Source organism: Rhamphochromis longiceps, linkage group LG5 (assembly GCF_057381845.1).
Source record: "Rhamphochromis longiceps isolate RC_006_pf linkage group LG5, R_longiceps_female_GT1.1, whole genome shotgun sequence".
Taxonomy (NCBI): Eukaryota; Metazoa; Chordata; class Actinopteri; order Cichliformes; family Cichlidae; genus Rhamphochromis; species Rhamphochromis longiceps.
Window position 1 is genome coordinate 13,500,924 of NC_140561.1, and position 19,624 is coordinate 13,520,547.

At 44.0% G+C, this 19,624-nt stretch overlaps 1 protein-coding gene across 2 annotated transcripts in view; it reads left to right on the forward strand.

The window, feature by feature from the left end:
- Positions 1-398: 398 nt before the first annotated feature.
- Positions 399-19,624, forward strand: part of lrig1 (leucine-rich repeats and immunoglobulin-like domains 1) — a 37,157-nt gene continuing 17,931 nt past the window's right edge. For both annotated transcript variants that reach the window (XM_085405937.1, XM_085405938.1), the window contains exons 1-3: positions 399-1,336; positions 11,376-11,447; positions 12,210-12,284. In XM_085405937.1, coding sequence (XP_085262063.1) covers positions 1,134-1,336; positions 11,376-11,447; positions 12,210-12,284 — 350 coding nt within the window. In that variant the 5' untranslated portion in view covers positions 399-1,133. The remainder of the gene's footprint in view (positions 1,337-11,375; positions 11,448-12,209; positions 12,285-19,624) is intronic.

A 19,624-nucleotide genomic window follows, 5' to 3' on the forward strand; every position in this document is an offset into this window, starting at 1 on the left:
CTTAAATCGGGCTTTCAAACCAATTATGTTATTACGGCTTGTTATAATGCGATTACAGAGCTTGATCTGGGTAATTGTCTCTTTAAGAAGCAGTGAGAGTGAGAGGAGGTGGTGCGGTTTCACACCCCGGGGTGGGAAACATGGGCGGGGCCAGAAACCGCTGAGTGACAACTGCTCAAGGGCTCTCCAACTTCGCGAGGCAGTGAGAACCCGCAACGACCAATGAGGTTAGGCTGTAACCCGGCCGTCAACTCTCACCAGCCAATCACAAGCGAACCGGGGGAGGACCATTGAATTGCTGTTGTGTTTCCAACATGGGATTACCGAAAGGTCCCGTAGGAAAAAAAGGAAAAGTAACTGGGTAAGGGGGAAAAACTCATGGTGGTACTGAACGCTCAGAAGGAGGAGGAGGGGGTACTCAATTTAGCTATTAATCGCATCGTCGAGATTTTGTGACCACAGACTGTACCTGATAAGCAGCTGGTGGAGAACACCGGGCGTGCGGGGGATTTAAAGTTGGATGTATTCGACCGCCGCGGTATGGACGACATGCAACGTTCGGCTTGAGAGACCAGCGCTGGAGTTTTCACCACTGTTCCTGCGAGCCCGAAATTATTTCCTACATATTCAAATTTCTGGTTTCGTCTGGCAGTTTTCTTTTGCTTAGTGTTTACTTTTTTGTGCTACTCCGCTGATCAACTGTTACTTTGAGAGGTGTACAGGCGCAGTGTCCTTTAACGTCTGACTGTTGCATGTTTTCAGAGGTCGGCAAAAGCAATATCACTACTGACAAACTACATTTAGCCTTTTATGCACAAAGTTTGGAGAGTTAAAGGAGTTCGCTGTAGCAGAGTTTCGCTGCTAGTCCGTGATTTACCTTTCATTATTTTTTTTAGCCCGCCTCGGACGCTAGAGGAGAAAGTTGGAAGTGGGGGACTTGTGTCAGAGATGAATGTTTCTGGGACGGAAAACATTTGGCTGCCCCAAAGTTGTCCGTGCTAGCATCTTTAGTACAAGAGGACAATTAATGCGTTATAACGAGCTTTCGTTTTTTTTCGTAGCCACATTAAAGACACCAGGTTGTGGGCACCGGGAGAGAGCTCAGCAGCCGCGCTATTAAAACTGGATACAAAATGGCGGCCTTCCTGGGACGATTTGGATATCTGTCTCGGTGTATTTTTTATTTAATTTTGTCGGTCGAATTCTTTCAAAGTTACGGATTGAGTTCAGACACACCATGTGCCCAGAACTGTACCTGCAGTGGCGACTCAGTGGACTGTAGTAATCTGGAGCTGACGGCGACGCCTTTGGACCTTCCAGTTCGGACTGTTTCCTTGTAAGTAAAGCGCTTAGTTGCTCTAACCTATTTATTGACCAGCCCATAACGGGATAACAGTGTAAAAACGTGGACAGCAGCATAGAGTGTTAGGGCTTTATTTGCTTAAACACGCCGACAGCACGGCTTTGAAGCAGAGGACCCCTGTTGGTACGGGGCTTCTCCCCAGGAATCCCGTCAGAGAAGATTTTTGTGGTTCTGCTTAGAGTTGCATAGTTTTGCTTATGAACTAAAACAGAGGGGGGAGTGACGGGCAGCTGTCATAGAAGCTATGCCCGTGCCTCCTTTCTAACTGTATGTAAGCAAACAAAACTGCCCCCCTGCCCCGCGCGTTTTGTTTTCAGTTAGTTACCCCGTCAAAGTACTCCGGAGGCCCCCCGCGCCTCTAGAAAGTGACGGAACATTAAAACTTTACGCAGGTAGACCCTGAACATCATGTTGTAACTCCACTTGAACTTTTTTGTTTTTCATGCTGTTCGTAAATTAAAGTCGCATAATCTTTCACAACATTGTACCCCCCAAACAAATAAAAGCATCTGTGAGTTTGACACGTGGCCAGATGCTGTGTTGAAAGACTTTTTGTGTAGTTCGGGCATTCCCTGCTGATGTTTTTTGTTTTTGTTTTTTTTGCTTAAATAGTCAGACTTGGGGAGTTTTATTCAAAGTAAGTAGGTTAACAGGTGTTTTTGTTATCGCGAGAAGAGCCACGTGCGCAAACGTGTATTCCAAGTTGTCTGCACTTAAAAGGGTGTCAAAGGCTTTGCTTTGTGAATTATCGTTAACTTCAAGTCATTCTGTATTTTATAACGCACTTACTTTTAGAGATGTGATTGAATGTTCCAGGCTCTGGTTTATCTTCATGCTTAAAAAAAAGATTTATCTTTCTGTGCCTGGCACATGTGCCTTCGGTTGCATCTATCTGAAGGTGTATTCATGTTTCCAGTGTTAGAGTGAGCAAACAGTCCCTGCAGCCTGAGCAAACAAATAGACCCAAACATGTCATAACAAATTAACCGTCATTACTCAGTGAGACTTATGACAGGTATCATCCTGATTCCCCTTTCTGTCTCGCTAGATTCACTTCATAAATTCAATTTCTTGGGAAAGTCACCGGCTCCTGGAAGTAAAGCTGACAACAAATGAAACTCTGTCTGCCAGATCATTTAGGAAATGAGCTAATTTGGCACATTTTTATAAAACATCCCCCAATGTATGGGGAACTTAAGCACTTACCAGACTGAATTAGATAGTTTACTTACAGACAACACTGCTCTCTGTCCTCCCTGTTGACATGTTGTTTCTCACTGGAGTATATTGCACCCACTGTTTCCAGTGACTTTTACAAATCCTTAAACTTTTGAGATTTTTTAGTGTTTGTGTGTGTGTGTGTGTGTGTGTGTGTGTGTGTGTGTGTGTATTCCTGGGAATTTAGATAAAGGCCTTAGGACTGTTCTGGCTCCCAGGTTCCTGTTTGAGGCAGTTTTTCTTGCCACATGTAGTCAGGAATGCAATGGCTTTAAAAAGTCCTCAGAAAACACGAATAATGGCACTTGTGCCTGAGTAGCCCCGTTGCCCTGAAGCACCTCTTAGCCATTCTCAAGTGCAGATGCTGTTTATCATGCATGCACGCAGACTCACAGTACTGCCCTGTCCTCTTGGACAATGATCATGTATTGTGGAACAAATGTCCCATCTGAAACTGCTGCACTGGACCTTTTGGTTTGTGTGAAGACAGGGTTCCCCGCGCAAGCCCTGTGCCGCTCCAAGTCGGCTTCTGTTATCTCGTCCAAACCTTATCAGGCAGAGATTTAAGGACCCGCAATCTTTGTTGTTTTCAAAGGGAATGGCTTTATGGCTTTGAATTATCTTTTAAAACACCTAGGTTGCATATTTCCACACCACTTGAGATAGTGACATTGTGCTGGCGGCTAACTCAAAGGGAACCAGCTCTTTGCCTCTGGGGTCCGTAAATGAGCCAGATTAGTGGATGATTACCGTAAACCCAAAGAGGCAAGTACGGACAATTTCACCTGTGGCCCAATGTGATCCCATCATAGTGAACCCTGTGCTAACTCTGTCCACTTATGTGAAAACATTTTATTTTATTTTAGGGTATGCAGCAGTTTGGAAGGTTATTTTTTTTATTTCTGTGCACTAGAGCTTGTCTCGTGTGTGGTGCATGATGTGCACAGCTGAAAGGGAAACTTTGGTATTGTTGAAAAAGACAAGATAGAGCAGGGGCTGTGGTACAGTGCAACAATAATAGTTTTAGCCTGTCAAAAGAGCTGAAAGAGTCAGTGTGCACAGTCCCTGGTTTCAAACAAAGTGTGCTTGTCTATCTCCACCTTCAGGCATCTTAGCCAAGTAATCAGTGTGGAATCAGTTCATTGTTATGATTTCCCCCTGGGGAGGGAGCGGCAGTGGTGGTGCAAGAAAAGGCAGCATTGGTGGTTGTCAATAAACACAAGGCACCCACACCAGTTTTCTTCTCTCACTCAAGTGCGCAGTGCAGAGGCTTCCCATAAAGGAAAAATCTCATCATCACCTGAGGTAAACGAGTAGAGGCTGTTAATCCACAACAACAAGCACCCTCCGTTAGTCAAACATACAGCGTGCATGCTACAGTCGGAAGCTTTTAACCCTTCAACCCTCTGCTCTGCTGTCTGTAAAATGAACATGGTTCAAGCAGCAAATAAATGAACATTTCCCACCCTTTTGTGTGGGTGAAGAACGATAGCGCTGTCATTTAGCTGCTGCAGTTATCCTCACACAGGCGCTTAAATTGGGATTACAGTAATGAACCATGGCTCTTATGACACAGCAGCGCACTCGAGGAAGCTGCTCTTGGAGAGAGTTATCATACCTTCACCAAGATGGAGAATTTCAAAGCTTTTAGGCAGCAAATGATTGCAGCAACATTTTTCTTTTACACTTTGTGTTAATAGAACTGTATAATGTCAGGTTAAAGCCACAACCAAAGCAGCTCTTGCAGTTGTTTCCTGTGTTACAGAGTCAGGGAAAATGGATGAAGAGTGTAGTTTATTAGAATGGATCTGGAAAAGCCGATGAGCTTTTTGGCCAGTCAAGACAAGTGGCCAGTGGACCGGTGTTATACTGCAGTTCATCCATTACTAGCAGCCCCAAGTCCACAGAGTCCACATCCCTTGGTGGAGAGAAAACAGTAATGCTTTCCAGTTGTCAAAATAATCTCTCCTCAGGATCTTGTGAGAAAGTGGCCTTGATGGTGCATTCAGGGAAACAAAAGATGTTAGCACATCCTGCCTGGGCCACAGAAAGAACAGAGACAAATAAGACTCAAACTTTTAAGGGAAAAATGGGTGATTGACCAGGTGTGGAAATGTACCCTTAAAAAGAAGCGTATTAGCTACTTTTTGCTATTTTAGATCATTGATTACTGTATCGCAGTAATATTGATCACTATTGATCACACTAGAATGCTTTATTGCCCCCCCCCCCCCCCCCCCCCCCGCCTTTAAGCACATGAGATTTATGAGTGAATGCCTAACAGCCTGGACATCCAGCCTCTTTGAAACCTCTGTGGTTATGAACTTCTTCGTTGCACTTGTCCTTTCCTGTTTTACATCAGTGCTTGTAACATTTAACAAACTGTCCACCACTCTCAGATGTTTGCCTATTGTTTCTGATTGATGAATAGCCTAACAACATATAAAGCAAGTTTACTCTCACAAAGTCACATATTCCCTCTCAGGAGTGGTGTCTTATCTTATTTGCAGCCACAGTAATGTGTATTAAAAGCATTTTTGCCCACTGTGCCACTGGCATAATGGGATTTTGCAAGTAAATAAAAGCATGAGCATTACAGATTTTGGCTGCGATTGCGTGCTGGGATAGAGATAAAGCAGATGGAGGGTGTCTGTTTGCCAGCGTCTCTCCGTCTTTTCTTTTTGCTATTTGTTGTTATGGAAAGTTCCATCTTTTCTACATATATATTTTTCACTTGAATACTGAGCCCTTGAATCACTCACCTGCTCTCAAATGACCCCCTGTGTAATGTGGCATTTTGCTAGTGGTTTCCCAAGTTTTTACATGTGCTGGCCAAACTCTCTGCTGCAAGTCATCCCCAAAGTGTAGCCTTCAACCTCACTTAAAGCCTTATTGGTAAACGCTACCCCCAACAGCTGGTTTTTGGCTTCTACCTCAGGAAATAGGTTTGTGTTGGTGGTTTCGGGATGGAGAGCCCAGATGGTCGATTGCAGACTGGTTACTGGGGGGGGGGGGTGTAACTCTGGATCACCTGGCCTGTGGGAGTAGGAGTTCGTGGAGAGGGATGCATTAAGCGGAAGTGTCTTGTTAATGCCACAGTCTGCTTCTGCTTACTGAATCTCAGCTCCACTAGTTGGTGAAAGTCCTCTCAGTGGTCAGAAACCTCAACCACTGTCACACATGTTGTAACACACAGTGGAAACCCAAAGGAAATTGCATGTTACACAGCCGTTTGCTTGACTGCCACATATATGCAGAAATAACACTTTTATTTTCAGGTAGTGTTTTGCTTCATCTAAGCTATTAATAGACACACAAAATAGGTTTAACCACTAGTACTATGCTTGCCCTGGGTTTACTTTTTCCATCATGGCCATTTATACTGTCAGGGATTTTGGATTTTATGTTGGGACTGACTGATGTATAAACACCACAGTGCAGAAATGTTTCGTCTCTTGCTTAAACACATCAACATTTGAGCAGCTGGGGCAGAGATACAGCAACAGCACTCAGCAGGGCTGAGCCCTTTGTGGTTTCTAGGGCATTTCTCGCTACGCAGCCTTGTAATCTTGTGGTATTGGTGATTATACCAAGTTTGTTTATTGTCATAGTTTTGCTGGCCTTGCGACTTTCATGTCTGGTAGATATTTTGTAGACCTAACTTGTGTGTTTAGAAGGCTTTAGGATGATATTATCATTGGAGGTGATCTTTATCAGGCCCACGTCACTTTTCCTCCCACATCAGGCCATTAGATTTTCAGGTTAGTAGAAGTATTGGTGGTTCTTAGATGGAAGATTAAATAGAAGTCTTGTTTTTTTTTAACCGGCTGAGATGATTCATGTAACGCATTAGCTGTGAGCAAATTACGAAGAAATGGCTAAAGCTTGATCCTCTACTCTAATAAGAGCAGATAAAGTCTGACATTAATATGGAGATATGGAATGAGCTCATAGCCTCACGCTGGCTCTAATGACAATCAAACAGCTGCTGCCACAACTCATTCGACAGGAATTCAGTCAGCAGAATAGATGGCTCTTTTGTGAAGACACTTTAGGGCGCCAAGTTTTTCTTTTTTCTCTTTTTTTTCCTCTTTTCCCTCTACCCTGAAGTCAGTATCTACAAAGTGGGCTTGATCAGTGAATCATCTGTGAATTCTGTACATCTGGTAAGAGTTTGGGAATCTGGAGAAGATGTTTGGGGGAGAAAAAAAAGTGTGACTTGGAAAGAGTGAGAGGTACTGCGCAAGTGAAGCAGCTTCACCCCAGAAAACAGACAGCCCTTCGAGACACAAGGGGAGATTGGAGTGCTAACTTGGGCCAGATTTTTTTTTTGGCCTCTGTACTTTCTGATACTGTAGAAAACAGCATCAACTTAAATCCCAAAACAACCACATATTCATGTGTAATCATTATTACCATGGGTAATTATTGTTCTGCTAATAAAATAAACATCACTGGGGAAGGAAATTAACGAATGAAAAACTGTCTGTCTTTTTCTTCACTTTGAAGTTAAGAGCATTAGGCCAGACTACTAGACAGGAGTACAACAATACAGTGTTTATGTTATTCTTCGAGATTAATTTGGGACACTCATTTCCCTGTACTCGGAATGATCTAACATGGCGCCATTTGTAAAACATTACACTGTTATCACACTAGACGGCAGGAGCATGCTCCTGCATTAAACCCTTGGTTTGCCTGCTGTGCAGACGGCATCAACGGGTTTGTGCTTCTCATATGGAGTGCCCAGTCTCGGGTCTGTGGGCCCAGCCGTGGGTTCAAGCAGCGCCTCGGGCTGCTGCAGAAACTTTCCCCAACCTCGTCCTGGTTTGTTTGGAGTGCGCTGCTTCATCTCCTGCTATAACCCCAAAGCGGCAACACTCACAACGGGGCTGCACATGGCCCCAAGATGTGCCTGCATCGGAAAACTTCAGAGTCACGCTCCCTGTCGGGCTGATTTCAAAGGCAGGAGCAGCCTCTTTGAGTTATGTGTGTGGGGGCAGTGAGTATCTGTAATGCAAATGGTAAAATATGCTGAGCCCATCAGCACTACATCTCTCTGATCTTGCACCTAAGTTCTCCTTGCCCCCCCTTCCAAGGATCTGGTATTTACTGTGTTTCTTTGCTCCGATTTTAACGAGTCAGATTTATCACTTCTATAGTAACGCTTGTCGGCCAGTTTATGCTTTTAACCTTGTCGAAACTGATAAGATACCGGCCCCACTTCTCATTCGCTGTATGACTTGTGTGTAAAATGGTGGCCGGGAGCTGGTGTTAGCTTTGTGTACACTCTCACTGCAGTTGCCGGGCTATAAACTGGCCTTTAATGACAGGAAGAGCAGCGTCGGTGTGTGTATGTGTGTTTGTGTGTCTGTGTGTCTGGCTCTCTGACACGCAGGTTATTATTTGACCAGTTTTACGATGCCATGAAGTCGACCACATTAAAGAGCTTTTGTCTCACAACTGGGCTACAGAAGGCTCATCCCTGACATCACTTCACACTTTGAGCGAGCAAAGTTCACACTGCATTTATCTACGATAGAAATGGGAAAAGATAATGATGATGTATCTCTGTATGTCTAAGTCCCTGCACTTTTCCTCCCTCCTCACATCTCCTCTCCCACACACAGGCTATGCGCTGACTTACAAGTGTAGTGTCATACGCTATGACATCACTCCACTACTCACAGGCTTCCTCTACTCCCACAGTACCCATAACGAAGCAATTTTTTAAAGCTTTTTAATGAGTTTTATGTGTCACATCGGCTACACAGTCCAGAAGTGATGGTCTTCTGCAGGCGCTAGGCTCCATTTTTCTTTCTAAGACACCTGCTCTATGAAGCAGGCCTTTCATGAGTTTATCATGCTTGCTTTTGAAGCGTTCCTTCCCAGGTATACTCGGATTGAGTCAAACCTTCCAACTAGTTGTTAAGGCGACCAGCTTAGGATGTTGTCAATTGAAGTATGTCTGTTGCTGTTTCATAAAGAACCTTTGATATGTTCCATCTTTAAGTGTTTTAGGGTACTGGTACTGGGCCAAGTTGACTTGGTGGGGTTGTTGTGAGCAAAAACTAAAAATTTTAGGTGCAATGCACTAGAGACGGCAGAGTGAAAGTACATCCGAGTAACTAAAGAGGCAGCAGATTGTATTGTTCAGTTATTTATTTGGAGGATAAAATAATATTTAATAATTGAAAAAGCTGTTCCTCCACATAAACTCGCCCACGCACACCAAAGGACTCAAAATCTGAGGGAAAACATTGGTAGACTGTGTGATGAATGTTAATTGTGCCCCTTTTTGATTATCCAAAATGCTTTACTGGCATCAGCACATTAATCAGAACAGATTGAAGTCATTGCGAAAATTAGCATTTGATTCAACGTTTAGATTTTCCCACACTTTTTTTGGCTAACTACCTGGCTGAGAGTGCTTTTGAGTGTGATCCTGCTGACTAATGTCAAACAGTCCTGCCCATTATGAAGTAGTTGTACCACACAATGGAATGCAGTGTTTGAACCACTCTCAATTTTTTTTAAGGTAAATTGCAGTAGTGTTTGCCATGTTTAATAAAAGACAGCTACACTTCGTTTTCCAGCTGGTTGAACTATACAGCATAAACTTGCAGAGCTTTATGGAACGCTAAACCCAGTTTAGCATTTGAGAGGATATTTGGATAGTTCTTTTTTTTTTCTTCTTCTTCTGAGCATGTTTGTTTCTGTTAGTGTTGGCGTCTGCATCTCTCCACTCGCGGAGCAGTCGAAAACTCAAAGACTTGTATTTTTCTTACCCGATGCAGCAAATTCTTTCAGAAACTGCATGAGTGCAAGGTCACTTTCTGGAAAGCATTAACAATGCTTAAAGCTGGAGTCACATTCCCTCCTTCTTTCCTGCCATATGAGGGAGTGTGTGTGTGGTGGCGATGGGGGTTGGAGAGGGAGAGAACCCAGCCCTTATCATCACCATCGCCTCCTTTACAGTAGGTGTTAAAATACTGTGAAACTTATCTCATCTGATAGGCAAGAAAACAGATTTGTCTCAATGAAGTGGGAAGGAAAAGACGGAGTTGTGTAAATACCATAGGTGACTGAGGAAAAAAAGGCACAGGCGTGCTTGCATATACACACATAAAGGGCCAGTTCTGTTTGCTGCTGTGGCCTTTGGCACCAACCCGACAGGTTTACCCCCCAACCTCGACTTTGTTCCTTCATCCTGCTTTATCCTTCTCCTTATTTTAAACCTTGAGTATCATATCTGCAGTCAATTTTCTCTGCTTAATTCAATATTAAATATGAAAGTTAGAAATTCACAAAGCTCCATGATTGTGGCGTTTTTGGATAAATCTTTTACTTGCTTGTTATGCAGCATGGACTGCTGAAATTTCTTCTGCTATTTTGTGCCAAATGCAGGTTGATTAGAAACTACTGATAGCTTGTCCAGATGACGGCACTGCCTCTCATGCTGTCGGTGTTGGGTGTATCTTTGGCTCATTATACCTGCCTCTAGGCAAATGCGATCAATGGGGACTCTGTGTGTGTGTTGTTTTTTTGGCTTCGTCATAACAAGGTAATTTCCTCCCGTTGCAGGGAACAATAATTTAGCGATCTAGGCCTGAATGGGAGGTGCCCCAGTAAATGATCATGACATAGACATGCATACACACCTCTCTGTCAGCCCCGAGGGCAGACACACGCTCTGCTATTATCTCGTCTCACACACACACTTTGAGAGAAAGAAATGGGGAAAAAGACTGTCATTATCTGCAATTGAGCACAGAAGACAAGAAAGGGAAATCTGTCAAGTGAGATGGCTATTGAGACTGATGGGCATAAATTGTTTAAGAGAAAGTGTTGTGAGCATGAAGTATGAAAATGGCAGGTTTTTTGTGTTTGTTTAGCTTCAAATTTATCTTTTAAAAAAATATATGTCGCTGTCCAGTCTGTGGGCTTTCAAGGCCACTGTGGTAAAAGCCCACTGTGGGACAAGAGCAGAATGAGGAATGCGTTACATCAGGTAAAAGTGTCCCCAGACTCTGGGAACAAGTAGCCATCTCTCGGCAGGCCTGTGAAACATTCCTGGGCCGTCTCTCACGTCTGGACAGAGGGATGGAGGGGCGGGAGGCAGGCGGCTCGGAGCTGTGGGCTCCCTTTGTCTCGCCTAGCCTAGCCCCACCACGCAAACACAAACAGCGCTCTCACTGCGGCCTGCTCTGCCAACAGGCAGGCGACATGCCAGCTAGGCAGGAGGCAAGTGTGTGACACAGATAGCACTTGTCTACGCGAGATAAACTCGATTCATACGGCGTGGGAATCTCGGTGAAAAAGCAAAGGTGTGTTAGCTGTGTTTTTTTTTTACCTGCACTCTTAACCGCAGTAAGGCTGTGTCACTGGACAAATCGCTCACTAATAAGCTTCTGTACAAGTCAAGTGCCAGCTATTAAATACACCGTTAGCTGAAAGTGCAGATTGACTGCTGCAGATGAATGGCCTGTGGGTAATGTTTGGAAAGTGAGCCAGGAGAGAGACGCTCTGTATCGATGGTATCGATTCGGGCCCTCCTTGAAGGCTGGCGTAAATTTATGTACTGCAGTGTTTTCAGGCATACTTAATGCAGACAGATGAGGATGTTTGTCAAATGGGAAACATAATTGCTGCTATTGATTAGGATCCTTATTTAAAGTGCTGAAAAATGCCAAGGACAAAAGCAATAAAAGATGTGAAACACCATTGCCCTGCAGGTATTTCAAATAATTGTTGTTTCCTGTCTTGTAATGAGCAACTTTTTGTTTGTTTTCAGAAATCTCGGCTACAACAAACTGACTTCCATCAGTCCTGAAGCCTTTGCCAACCTTCCCAACTTGAGAGAGCTGTAAGTAGTCACCCGCAGAGCACTCATGGTTTCTGCTGACAGTCTCCTTAAAATCTCCTAAACCCTTTTCAGTAAATGTGTTTGGCCCTGTTGGATTGTCACCTGAAGTGTCACCTGTTTTTTTTTTTTTTTTTTTTTAAATAAAAAAATAAAAAATCAGTTACTTCATTCTGGCTAACTCCCATCTTTGCCGCGCCGCTTCCGAGCAGCATTCTCATATGTGTTCCCTTGAACTAAGTCCAATTGAGAATTAAGTGGTGGTTTTCTATATTAAGCCCTTTCCCCCACCACCTGATACTGTGGCCAACACTGGCCTTGTAAATATTTTATATGGTGAGGAGAGGGCTTGGTTTTGTGTCACTCAGCGCCAGTACACAAGGCACACACACACAGATACAGGAACGTACTGGTGATACACACACTGGTGACATCTTTGGCAGGCCAGCGGGCCAGTCATACGCTCCCGGACATCTGTTTTACTCCCATGTTATTTTCAGTTTTTAAAAGGATGACTTGCCACTTGCTGTGCAGCAGACGTGAAAAGTCCTATATGTTGATTTATACGTGCTTTGACTGAAATGAGTTATAACAACCATATCTAAATATGTGTAGATATCTGTGCACACACATATATCTATCTATCTATCTGTCTGCCTGTGTGTCTATCTATCTGTCTGTCTGTATATAGTCAATTTTCAAGGGTGCTCCTTTATCAGCGGTTTGCTTCTCTAACCCTCTTCTCTCTGTGTTTGTAACTTTCAGTCGGCTAGACCACAATGAGCTGACCTCCATACCAGATTTAGGACAGGCTGCATCCAAGATTGTGTCCCTCTACCTGTGAGTATTACTACACTTACTGATTAACATGGCACCAGAAGATCTGTATCCAAAAGAGAGACCTTTCCCTTGTAGCCTGTGTGTGAGGTGCCCCTGTGTGTTCACAGCTGCAACACACACACATGCCCAGACTCACAAACAGTGACAACAACAAAGAGAGTTAAACGTTAGAGAGTGCGGTCACACTCACGTCTGAAAGGGCACAGCAAATATTGCTCTTTTAGTAATTTTAACAGATTGATGAAGCCAGCCATGCCTATGTATCCCATGTCTGCAGAGGGCTTCTGTTACTGTATTCTTAGGTCAGTTGCCTCACTGGCGTGCTTTTAAATAGTCTGTTGACATATGTTGAGAAAGAATAGGCCTTTGCATCTCATAAGTAATGTTGAATTCATGTGAAGGTAGCCAAAAATTTGACTCGACTGCATTTAAATTAGCTGGTGTCAGTACGAATTTCTGTCTTCACGGATTAGCATGTGATGGAGTGAGCGACCAGTCCTTTTACCTTTCCATGTGGGCTTGTCTGCAGTGAGTGGTGCTGGCTGTTTGGAGTGTCAGCTCGTATATAGTTCTAAGTCGTTGCTCCCAGTTGTGAAATTGTGGCGGGGGGGGGGGGGGCTGGCATCTTGCTGCATATTTACAGCCGTATTTGGAAAGGGCGTGGGTGCACTTGTGTTTGTCACAAACGTGGGCTCAGCAGTGTCTTTTTTTTTTTTTTTTTTTTTGCAATGGAAGGAAATTGATGAAGTGGGGGTAATTCAGTAACTTTATTCATGCTGCTAAAAGATGGCGAAAGCAGTGATGAGGCAAGCCCACAGAAATATGTGATCTTTTTATTTTTAATGTTGTTCATAATAAGATAAAGTTAATGCAATGCAAAGTAATTGAAGGAAATAAAAGAGTTCTGACACCTTGTTTTCTCAGGATGTTACCTAAAGCAACTCATAATGCAAGAGACAAAGGTTTTTAAAAAACCGGTATAAACTTCAACAAAGGTAGTGATTAGTCACATGGCCACAAAGTGCAGCAGTTTCCCTGAACGTTTGTTAACAAATAGAAATAATCAATATTCTGAGGATGTTTCTCCTCGTGAGTGCTGAGCAGCGGTGGCCTCTCTGCACATGCTCCACACATGTGCAGAGCATGTGACGAATGCAGCGCCTAGCCCCTCAGCTCAGGGTACGGGGGCGGGGCTTGCCAAAAGGGGTTCGATAACAGCAAGGAAAAATATGCCATTATTGTCCTAAATTGCTTGTGTTTTAGTTAATTAAAAAATTATAAATATGTATACAGTAACAGTAATGGAACCAACAAAACGAGCTGAACTACATAATTCACTGTGCAAATATAAATGTAGCTGCAGTGCACTTCTTCCCAACACCTCCGATTGGGGTCAACAAGGCAAATAAATGTGGGTAGTGATGCTGGCCTGTGAATGGATATGGCAGCGTTGTGGTTATTGCGGTATCCACAAACATTCTCACAACTCGCTCAGCCTGAAACGAGCAAGTTAATCGGCCATCGTCGAGTGCGAACCATTAGCTTCACTCTGTATTTTCTTTCACACTTTGCTGGCATCCAGGCGGGCTGCATGGTAGTAAAGTACACAGCTGCTGGTTCCTATTACATTGGTCATCGACATATCAGATTCAGCGGGGATCTTTGTGGGAGTCACACGTCCGCCTCTCCCTGTGTGTCATCTGCCTGCTTCTCAGAATTTATCGTGATGCACTGATGTGGTCAGAATATTACTGTAAGCTGTGGACAGTTGGTAAGGGAAGCATCTGTGGTTTGATTATTCAACTCTAACAGATGTCTGTTGACGTGTATCAGAAGTTTGACCTTCTGTTATTGTGTGTCATGGTTTGTTTGTTTGTTTGGGGTTTTTTTTGGTCTGTATCTTTAAGTTTTAGCACAGTCTCATGTTCACTCTGCCTCTGATATAAAACAGACTGGAGCAAGTTCACCTTTACTTGCACAAACTGTGTCCAGTTGCAGGCCCTGCAAATGATTGGGGTGTCTTTTTTTGGGTCTGACTTGCAGCCTGTTGCTAGGGGAAAGGCCAGTAGTGCTGATGGGAGTGGAGGCTGGTGGGAGGGTCAGATTTTTACTAAGCCATGCAGCTGAAGTGAAGGCCCACCGAAGCACTTGCAGCTGCAGCTGTCAGTCACATAGCTTACAGTAAAATGGGTGAGGGTAGGGAAGGGGAGGAAGGATGAGAAATCAGGGAGGTAGTAATAGATCGTAGTATCAGAGCAGGATGACACCATCATATATCGAAAGAGGAATGGTTAAAGGAGAAGTAGTGGATGAGGCAGCAGGAAGGGTGCAGAAAAGAAAGGAAAAAGGAAGTGAGAAGTGATCTTGGGTTCAGTGTCATTCCCAAAAGTAAATCCAATGTGCTTTAACACACCAACCACTAAGTCCTCTGCAGTGTGTGTGTGTGTGTGTGTGTGTTCGCGCGCGTTCGCGCGCATGCACCTTGGCAGACACAGCAGCTCGGGCTGCTGGGCGGTGTTCCCGTGCTGTTGGTTGGAGATCGTCCGGAATGTAGTCTGACTAGAAGTTTGTGTGAGACAGTGGCTTGCATAAACATACAAACACCCAGGGAAGCAAATGGACAGAGAATCTGTCTTCAGCCGCTCATCAAACAGTAAACTCTCCAAAAGCCCAAGAGCATTTTATATGTGGTTGCTACTGACTGACAGGCTGACTCCCTCCGAGTCTTCTAGTCTATCGAATGACTTGTTGCAGACAAGGTATGCAGTCATGAATAAAAGGATCTATCCAGAAGGTGTCTTGACACAGAAACTGAAATAAATGGTGAGCTCCTAGTAGGGCTGGGCGATATATCTTTTTTTTTTTTTTTAAATATCCATATATTTTCATACGAGATATAAGATGTGACAATATCGTTTATATCGATATAGTCTATGTTACGTTATAATTATACTTATGGAGCCGCAGGTTTGCCTCTCTTTCGTCCACTTTTGTCTCTACGCAACGTTACTCAGCCTTGCCTCTCCTTCACTGAACACAACTTCCCTCCCCCATAGCTTCACCTGCAGGCAACGACAAGATGAACACGGCAAATCTCCATTAACGAGTTACCGCGGATCGCCCCGTGCGTGGGGCTGGACGGCGTCAACGTGTTAGCGAGCTAACCGCGCTAATGACCTAAAATCCTTTCATTTTCTCAAAAATCGATAGTGCGCCTTATGTATGAATTCTGGTTGTGCTTGATGACCGCGAACCAATTTTATGTGGTACACGGCGCTCAGCAATCTGTCAAAAAATGTTTTAGTACGACTTTGGTAAGCTATGGAGCTGCACCGCTTGATGGATTGTCGGAGCATTACGGCTACCGTAGTCTGGAGCCTCGCTGAGTGCACGTACTGTGCTTCAACGTAATATTACCGTATTGTGTGTGTATAAGGGCCATAAATGGCACCTGTTAAGAGACATGGTTGCAAAGGCTATGTCCACACGTACCCGGGTATTTTTGAAAACGGAGATTTTTCTATGCGTTTGCACCTTTCGTCCACATGTAAACAGCGTTTTCGGTCACTGAAAACCGAGATTTTTAAAAACGCCTGCCAGGGTGGATATTTTCGAAAACTCAGTTTTTGCATTTACATGTGGACGAGGAAAACGGAGAAAACGCAGCGTCAAAGGTGTGCGCCTTTTTTGATGTCAGACTGTGCGCCATGTTATTGTTTCGGTGAAATGAATTTCTACAATGGGGGAGACTGTTACTGTTAATTTTACTCTCTGCAGTGTTTAAATGCTTACACATACACACACACACAGTCACTGTCCCTCCACACATAGGACTCGGTTCTGCTTCTATGCGCCATCTTTGTTTACTATCTCCCACCGAGGCTTCTAGACTTCTGATTGGCCAACATTTCTACACGGTTAGGAATATATCGCCACCTGTTGCTTTGGCATGTTCCTAGCAGCGTTTTCCTTCATTTTTGCGTTTACGTGTGGACGGGATTATTTTTTAAAACAAAAATGGAAAATCTCAGTTTTCAAAAATACCCGTGTACGTGTGGACGTAGCCAAAGAGGATTTCAAACTCAAGGCTGCCAGCCACGCAGTAGAACTTGGGAATAGAGCAGCTGTGAAATCTGTCTGTCTTTGTTATTATGCTCATCGTCTTTTAGTTTACATTTTGACTGCACAATTGTGAGCTTTTTGTTATGCACAAAAACAACATTGCTTTCTTTTATTTATGGAGAATTATTATTTAATAAATGCTGATAATTTATTTTTGAGTAATTTCTTCATGTACATCTACGCTGTATGTTAATAAGTGCCTGTGTGACATCTGGGACACAGCTTTGACTAAGAACTCTCTTTTTGTTCTTACCTTATGGCTTTAAAAAAATACCGAGATATATACCGTATATCGCCATCCAGCTAAAAAATATCGAGATATGAATTTTGGGTCATATCGCCCAGCCCTAGCTCCTAGGATTTTTGGCATTATAAATTTCTGCCAAATGAAGAACAATAATTGCAAAAATGAACACTTGTGGGTTTTTTTTTTTTGTACATTCATTATTCACCTTCACTGGAAGGTGAAGAACGAAACTGCTGACTGATTCATGTGGGTGTGCAATATACAAAATGAAAAACAAGTACATCAGCCTGGCTTCAACGGAAATAATAGGAATGCTAAAAAGAGACGAGTGGGCAGATGAGTTGCTTTTGTTCTCAATGTTTTGTTTGATTGAGAAATGACTCAGACTCAAATTTTTGGCCTTTTTGGTGCCTCTTGTAGCACTCTCCCTTTGGTGCTTTCATCCTTTCCGTACATGTCTGCGAGCTCTGTTTTTTGCTGCACTTTTTGATCGGGTACAGACAAGCATGGCGGGGTGGTCGAAACTTGTGGTCACTTTCAATTTGATTAGATGTCCATCAATCATCACATAAAAGACATGAATTACTATTAAGTCATCTGAGCATGTCAAACTTTCTGTTAAATCATCCCAAAACAGTCAAATGTCACATGTCTGAACGATTTCAGACCTGTGGCACTCACCCCCATTCCCGCCAAATGCCTGGAGAGACTGGTCATTAAACACATCAGAGCTGCTTTTCCACCATCCCTGGACTCGCACCAGTTTGCATACAGGGAGAACCGGTCAACCGAGGATGCGATCACCACAGTGCTGCACACATTACTGAAGCACTTGGAACACAGGAACACCTATGCACGGCTCCTCTTTGTAGACTATAGCTCGGCTTTTAATACCATCCGGCCATACAAACTCCGTCCCAAACTCCACCAACTGGGACTTAACTCCTCTCTGTGCAACTGGATTGTGGACTTCCTCACTAACCGTAGACAGAGTGTCAGAGTGGGTAAGAACACCTCTTCCACCCTTGTGGTCAACACCGGTGCCCCTCAGGGGTGTGTTCTGAGCCCTCTGCTATACACTCTCTTCACCCATGACTGTATTTCCTCCTGCGCGTCCAATCTCATTGTTAAGTTTGCAGATGACACTACAGTGCTCGGACTTATATCCAACAATGATGAGACAAACTATAGGACAGAGGTGCAACAACTAGAGTCATGGTGCCACGACAATAACTTGGTCTTAAACACCAAAAAGACCAAGGAGATCATTGTAGATTTCCGGAAGAGGGGTCATAACAACCATCTGCCTCTCTTCATTGGCAGTGAGGCGGTGGAGAGGGTGAGCAGTTTTAAATTCTTGGGGGTAACTGTGACCGAGGACCTGTCCTGGGGCAACCATATCACCTCAGTTGTACGGAAGGCCCAACAGCGCCTCTACTACCTGAGGAGACTGCGGAGCGCACACATTCCCAGATCTCTGATGTTGAACTTCTACAACTGTGCCATCAGCAGCGTTCTGACGTATGGATTTCTAGTGTGGTTCCCCAGCTGCACCAAGGCCGATCAGCAAGCACTCCAGCGGGTGGTGAAAGAAGCTGGCAGAATTATTGGAACAAGTCTGCCAGAGATCAGTAATATCTTCCCCACTCGCTGTCTGAGGAGGGTGCACAGTATCCTGCGGGACCAACATCACCCTGCGCGCCACCTTTTCCATCTGCTGCCCTCAGGGAGAAGGTACAGGTCTATACAGGCCAGAACATCCAGACTGGCCAACAGCCTGTATCCACAGGCTGTGAGGCTCCTGAACTCTCTGCCCCCCTCTCACGGACAATAACCATATCCAACTTCTTAATAGCAATGAACTGGTCTGCATTGGTGCATCATATCTTTATTCTCTTCCCCCTCCTGCCCCCCCCCCTCTTTCTTAAATAGATAACTATCATATCTGATATCATATCTCACAGTACAATAATATTGAATGGGTTGCATTGTTGTATTTTGTCATGTTTCTCAGGTCTTTGTCTGAATTTCTACGAACATTATTGCTAAGGATTGTCTTATTGCATTGGAGTCACACTGGGTTAAATATGTACACTTGGGTTTTAAGGGGTATTTATTATTTTCTTCTTTTTTTTGGGTTGTATGGAAGCCCCAAACGCAATTTCATTGTTCTTGACAATGACAATAAATAAATAAATACTAAATACTAAATACAAAGGCCATATGCCAGGCACCCACAGTTCCACAATACAGTTGGCGAGCCTGCTGATGTCCTGCAGGCTCCCAGAAAGCCACAGCAGGATGACAAGCAAACCAGAAGCAAGTAAATGTTTTAAAATCAGAGTGTCAAAGCGACAGCAGAGCAGCACAAACTTTCCTATTGTGCTCATCGCCTGCTTCAGAGGGGCTCTTTAACACAGCTTGGGATAGAATATGTATGGCCCACTGGATGATCTAATTTTCAAATAATTCTCCCTTTGTCCTGACAGTGGACTTCAAACGGAAAGAGACGGGCCAAACAATCGACTTCAGAGATGGCACTGGAAACAGGAGAATGGGCACGCTAGTGTATCCCCCCCAACAAATGCACTTTCCATACATCAAAAGACGTGTCAAAATGAGCCGGGCTCATGATAATCAGATGGTCGATGGGGCAGTGTAATGAAATTTGGAATTAAGTGGAATCAAAGCGAATAAGGAACTCCTGGACATCAAAGGGAGCACGGGTGAACCGAGCTCCTCTTTATCAGAAATGTCACTAGCCGTATGATAATCAGTTTTCATGATCGCTACTATTGTATGTGCAGACTTCAAACACGATGAGCGCCGAGGCTTTATCCGTCTCTCACACGGTGCAGCTGGGCTCTGGCTGTGGGAGGGGAAAGTTTGATTGGAGCGGTGGAGGAGGAACGGGGGGGGGGGTTCAGCCTCTCCCACCAGTTTGAGACTGATCTGTTTTTCCACAGTGAAG